This window comes from Echinops telfairi, unplaced genomic scaffold (assembly GCF_000313985.2).
Source record: "Echinops telfairi isolate 266 unplaced genomic scaffold, ASM31398v2 ScPeMD7_7423;HRSCAF=8461, whole genome shotgun sequence".
NCBI lineage: Eukaryota > Metazoa > Chordata > Mammalia > Afrosoricida > Tenrecidae > Echinops > Echinops telfairi.
Window position 1 is genome coordinate 58,603 of NW_022111323.1, and position 6,128 is coordinate 64,730.

Genomic DNA, 6,128 nt, shown 5'->3' on the forward strand with positions numbered 1-6,128 from the left:
TGGTACAGGTTTTTTCAAGTCGGATTTTCGGTTCAACTATTGCACAAAGTAGTGAACACTGAGCAGATTTTTTTTCCTCGAACTTTGCTGTTTTAGTAGTGGAAAGTTAGAGCTTGGAGCTATTCAACAGCCGAGGTATCATTGTATTTTAAAGGAAAGATGACATCCTTATGTCATAACCAACAGAAAATAAATTTCTTAAAGTTGCTCTCTACCATAGTGCTAGAAAATGGTTTTTTTAAAAATCTTTAAACAAGTTTATTCAATGAAACTCTGTGAGCCAATTGGCAAATAAAGGTTTCATCATTGAAAACAGTATCATTTGCCCATTGAAAATGCCAAGAATGAGTAGTAAAGTATACAGTTTATAGTGTGTGTGTGTGTGTCTTTTAATATGGATGAAGTTGGTTTAGTGGAACGAAATAAATAAAATCACAGGTATTAAATTCTTTTTGTATTTAAATAATTTATTTTATGATCTGAGACCTGCGTATTCATCTCAATCCTTGACATATTTGTTGTGGGACACAAAAATAGCGGTCTATTTTAAAAAAGGAATGAATGACAATATAATTTTGAAATGAACTGAGTACAAGTATTCCAAAGAGAAGAGTACAAGTATTCCAAACTGACCTTTTGAGTGGATAGATACAATAAAATTCTGAGTATTTCTTTGATTTACTAATATATGTCCACTTTTTGCTTTTGCACTAAATGAATACAATCACTTAAAATATGTGTGTGTTCATGCACACATACACACCATGCAAAAACATTTCAAATTGGAAAAATTTTAGTACACCGTCACAATTCTACAATAACTATCACCTACAGACATCCACAAGCAAACACTACTAGACTAGAACTTATGAGAAGCAAATAAGGGTATTAGGAGAGTTCAACAAAACTTTAAAAAAAAAATAAACAGAAAATCCACTTCTCAATTGAAAAGTATATAAAATAATCTCTACCTTCTGAGTCATACATATATACATATATATCACCTCAGAGAATAACATCTTACTGTACACATACCTGTAGTGCACACACCGGTAGTGCATACTCAGCAAATGATATCATTGAAAGAAAAAAGGCAAGGAGAACAGCTGAGGGATGGTGGCAGGGAAAAACAACCTATCCATTCAAAAACAAAACAAAAATGAAAGGAGTGGCAAGAATTGGAGTACACATGCAAGGGAGTGGAATGGTGAGAAAGCAAGCAGAATGGAATAGAAACCAATTAAAGTATAAAACAGCAGTTGTTCAGGGTAGGTATGAAATAGGAATGTATCATACAAGGTAGATGTGTAAAATGGGAGAAGTGAATTTTTTTTCCCCTTGCTTGCTTTAAATCATACATAGAATTGTCATTCACTGACCAAAGCCCAGGTGCCCTAGTGGTGTAGTGGTTATGTGCATTTAGGAACTACTCCTTAAGGAAACAATGAGGCTTTCTACTTCTGTAAAAGATTGCAGTCTCAGAACGCCACAGGGGCAGTTCTACACTGCCCTATAGGGTTGTCATGAGTCAGAAGTTGTTTGACGGCAGTGAGGTTTTTTTTGAGATCCTAAGCTCAGTTGGGATGTGAGGTAGTTCAGCTATAAGTCATAGCACAGTCTTTTCCAAAACTACCACACAGGGTTCTTCTGAACCACAAAATGCTACACTCATATATGGCAGAATATATTCACACAATCTTCAATTTCAGTCTTTCCTTCAAGTTCTGGAACTTGCGAACAGTGAGCTCTTTAGAGCACAGAGAAAAAGAAACATATTATGCTCTATCATCAAAGATTTTCATGGAAAACCTGGCTCCAAGGACAATGAAGCCTGACTTCAAAAACAGAGCTAACCCATCAAATGGAGAGGTATGCAGAATGTACATATGAGCAATTTCAGCATTCCTGGCATTTCCTCACAATTTTTGTGGTTAAAATTATTCTGTGGAGTAAAAAATAAGGGAGATCCACTTTTGTATTTCACTCTAAAATCCTATAAATATGTGGATCCTACTTTTTTGGCCTACCACCTTCTTTTGGTGGGACAAAGACAGGGCTTTCTACTCCTGTAGAGTAGAAACTAAGAGGCAGTTCAACCCTGTCCTATAAGGTCGCTATGAGTAGGCATTGACTCGATGGCAGTGAATGGCATTGATCCCTTTTTCAAAAAATACTTACTCAGCATCCCCTTGCTAATGAAAAAATTTGTACAATAGCCCATAATCCAGGATAAAGTGTAAGTGTCTGCTTTCACAAGTCTCCCTGGATCATTTCAGAGCCTGAGAGGGCGCAGTGTTGCCCATTTTGGGAAACAATGCTAGCTAAAATTTTTATTGTTTGCACATGCATAGTATTAAATAATCCTGATTTCCCCCTTAGAGCAGAAGTACCTGAAAAGGTAAAAAGATGATAAAAAATATCAAAACATGGCCAAACATATATATACCCTTACATATGAAAAACTGAAGGAAAAAAACACACAAGATGTGCCAGATAATGTGCAACCACTGCTATGAACATTTTGCAGCTAAGAAGCCGAGGTTTAGTGAAACTTTAAATCTAAGATGGTTTCATCTAGAAGTCATGGGGTATCATTTTCTATTCCAGTATCACAATAGACTCCATCATCAAAAGGCAAAGTATGATGAAGATAAGCAATGATATCAGCGAACATATTTTTAAAGAGAATTTTTTTCTAGTTAGCACTACTACTAAGCAACATTTTGGTATTGAATAATATTTTCATTAAATTTTAATAATACCATATCCAGCATTTCCTTTCCCCCTGATGATTTGTAACTCTATAGGGACAATTCATCACAGAAGCACAGGTGATCATATGTCATCAGTTGCTAATCTCACAAAAGGTGAGAAAACCAGACATTATGGGCAAACTAATAAAAGAACACACCACCTATGAAGTATTCTTTTCCCAACAATTCTGTTTAATCAAGCACTACAATTTCAGAAAATAGAAGGTAGAGAAACTTACATACTTGGATTTTGACAAATATTACAAGTGGAATAAATTCATTCTTCCACAAAGAAACTTACAAGGAAAAACAGATAAAAGTAATATATAGATTTAAAAAACACTAAAGAATTTTTGGGAATCATGATTATAAACATTATTGAAACACTTTTCATTTATGAGACAATTTATATTTGACTGAACATATATTGTCTGGTACTACTGTTAGCATTAAATGTGATAAAAAGAATTGCAGCTTTATTTCAAAAGACATCATACTTTTTATAGATATGTGCTACAAATATTTATAAATGTAATGATGTGATGCCTGGTACATGTTTCAAAATATGAGGGAGTAGGATGTAGTTAAAATTGATCATTCATGATTTGATGATTATTGGAGTAGGATGAAGGGTATGTCTGAAATATATGCAGGGGGAAAAACATGCCACATTATCACTAAAAGGTAAGCAATTTTCAAGGAAAGAAACATTCTCATGGAATCACACAGCAGATAAAGACCTTAGGGGAAAAAGCTATCTATGCAAACCCTCTCACTTTATATGTAAGGAAATTAAGGCTCAGTTAGATCAAGTGACTCAGTCACGGTCATAAAACTTGGCAGTTCTACACTCAAGATCAGAAATTAAATCTCCAACTTGCAGTCCAGGGATCTATTCTTTTGCAAACCAGTAAGAAACGACTGCATTTGAACATTTAGTCCAGAATACCCTCAACACAGAGTGTACTAGGAGTAAACCATGGGATGATGTAGAGCTCATACCAAAAATGAGCTTCCAGTCACCGTGATAAGATCTGTTTCTCTCTGAGAACCCTCTTTTCCTGCTGGACTGGAGAAACCAAATGGAGTTTCTTCCTCCCGTTCAAAGAAATCAGATTCAGGATGTGCATTCCATTCCCCTTTGGCTGGTGTCAGTAGTTCTGAGACACTGTTCTCACAAAGGGTGCTTGAAGGAGTCAGAGCATCTGTGTCCACTGTTAACTTATTGCTGGGGGTCAGAGCTTGGGGCTCCTGACTAGGATTCTTGATAGCCAGAGAGCCCAGAGACCGCAATGGTCCTGTACTTACACTTGGGACATCATCTATATCTAAGGTGTTCTGCTGAAAACCTGAAGCCGTTGTTCCAAAAAAGAGAGATGTATCCAGACTTTGAGGAAGGTCACTGGTGGCCATCAAGGTCCGAGGGTCCACAGCCTGCCCTAAGGAATTATTATAATTAGGAGGGAGGTTTCCTGCCAGGGTTGAACTCACAGATGACACATCAATTGTCAAAATTCCAGAGTTCACCAAAGCGGAGTCCAGCATTGCAGCAGAACTATTGCCAGGCACATCAGAGAAGAGAGACACGAGGTCTACATCACTGAGATTGCTCTGTCCCTGGCTGGTAAGTTCACTGCTGGGTGTAAGAGAATTTGCAGCTTCTAGCTGAGCTAAGAGATCCTGGCCAAGGTTGTGCCTTTTGGCCATGTGGGTCTTCAAACTGTGCTTGGATGTGAAGAGTCTATTACAAGTGGAGACTGGGCAACGGCTTTTCCAAGTATCCACATCCTGCAGGTGCTTCTTAGAGTGAATGTAGAGACTACTGCGAGCAGAGAACCTGGCATGGCAGCCTTCCACGGGGCACATGAAAGGCTTTGTGCCCAAGTGGGTTATGCTATGACCTTTCAGATGCTCAGCCCTGGTGAAAGATTTCCCACAGCCTTCCACCGGGCACGTGAACCTCCGGTCATCCTCGTGTTTCCTTTTGTGCCTTAAGAGTTTGGACATGCTGGTGAAGTTCCAGCCACAGCCATCAAAGTCACAAAGGAAAGGTCTCTCACCAGTGTGGCTCCGCAGGTGAATTTTCAGCCTACAGGCCTTGTCATACTGTTTGCTGCAGCCAGGAAAGGAGCAAGAAAAGAGTTCCTGTTCCCTGAAATGGGCACGGTTATGGGAAAACAGGGCACTCACTGTGATAAATGTTTTCTTGCAACCAGAAAACGCGCACTGGTAGGGCCTCTCTGGCTCAAAGTGGCTGCGCTGGTGGACGCCGAGCTTGGCCTGCGTGGGGAAGCTCTCCTCACACACCTCACACTTAAATGAGTTCTCCTGCTCATGGCCTTTCATATGTGCCTTGAGGTTGTACACAGTGGTGAAGCTCTTGCCACAGCCCTCCGCAGGGCAGTCGAAGGGCCTCAGTTTGTCATGGGACTGCAGGTGCCGCTTCAGCTTGTAAGAGGTGGTGAAGGTCCAACCACAGCCAACCAGGGGGCACTTGAAGGGCCTCTGACCCTGGCTGCTGTTGTGTGTCAGCAAGTGCACCTTCAGCTGGTGCTTCTTGGCGAAGGTCTGCTCGCACTGCGCCTCAGGGCACATGAACAGCACCATGCTTGAGCCCAGGTTCAGTGGTCCATGGGGGCTGTCGGCCTGGGCAGTGCACTCCACTTTCTCCTTGGGCACCTGAACAGGCACTGGCTCTGGCTGGTCGGCGAGTAAGAGGTCAGGAGGCAGCTCTGGGCAGTTGCCAGGCTGCGTGGCATGCAGCTCTCCTGGCTGTGGGACTAGACCTCCGGCCTGCAGGGTGGACACCACCCCAGACTCCCAGGTGGGCGGTGGGGGCGTGGCCAGGGTGAGGACCCCGTTCTCAAAGCACAACAGCAGGTCTTGGTTGTGGATCCTGACCGTGCCAGAGAAGGCCTGAGCGGGGCCGGGGTTTGGGGCGGGGATCGGGATCGCGATCTGGATCGGGGCCGGGGCCGGGGCCGGGGCCGGGGCCGGGCCAGCGGTTAGGCAGCAGGGGCTCAGTTCAGGGCGGCCCGCGGGGCTCGCTCGGCGTTCACGCCCCTGGAGTTTCAGGCCTGGCGCGGCCTCCTCCCTGCACACCGGCCCAGCAGCCTGGCTTGCGCCCGCGCTCTCCATGTCGCCACCCACCGGGTCTAGCAGCACCAGGAAGAAGTCGTCGCCACCGCCAGCAGGGTTGGGCCTCAGCGCCAGGCGGTTCTGGCTGGGGCTGGAGCCCTGTGAGTCCGCGCTGGCCTGCTTGCGCTGCCGCCCAGGCCCGCCATCTTGGGGTCCCCGGAGCGGTAGGAGGCGGCGCGCGGGGGCCCGACCAGCCAGCGGATCGGGCCCTCGGTGCACCCGACCGCGCGCGAGGCC

At 43.7% G+C, this 6,128-nt stretch overlaps 1 protein-coding gene across 1 annotated transcript; it reads right to left on the minus strand.

Annotated features, from left to right (window-relative positions):
- Positions 1-446: 446 nt before the first annotated feature.
- Positions 447-6,128, minus strand: ZXDB (zinc finger X-linked duplicated B; the record flags this gene model as incomplete). Its single annotated transcript, XM_004715447.2, has 1 exon — positions 447-6,128. A coding segment is annotated over one exon (2,379 nt), but the record flags the coding sequence as incomplete, so codon positions are not given.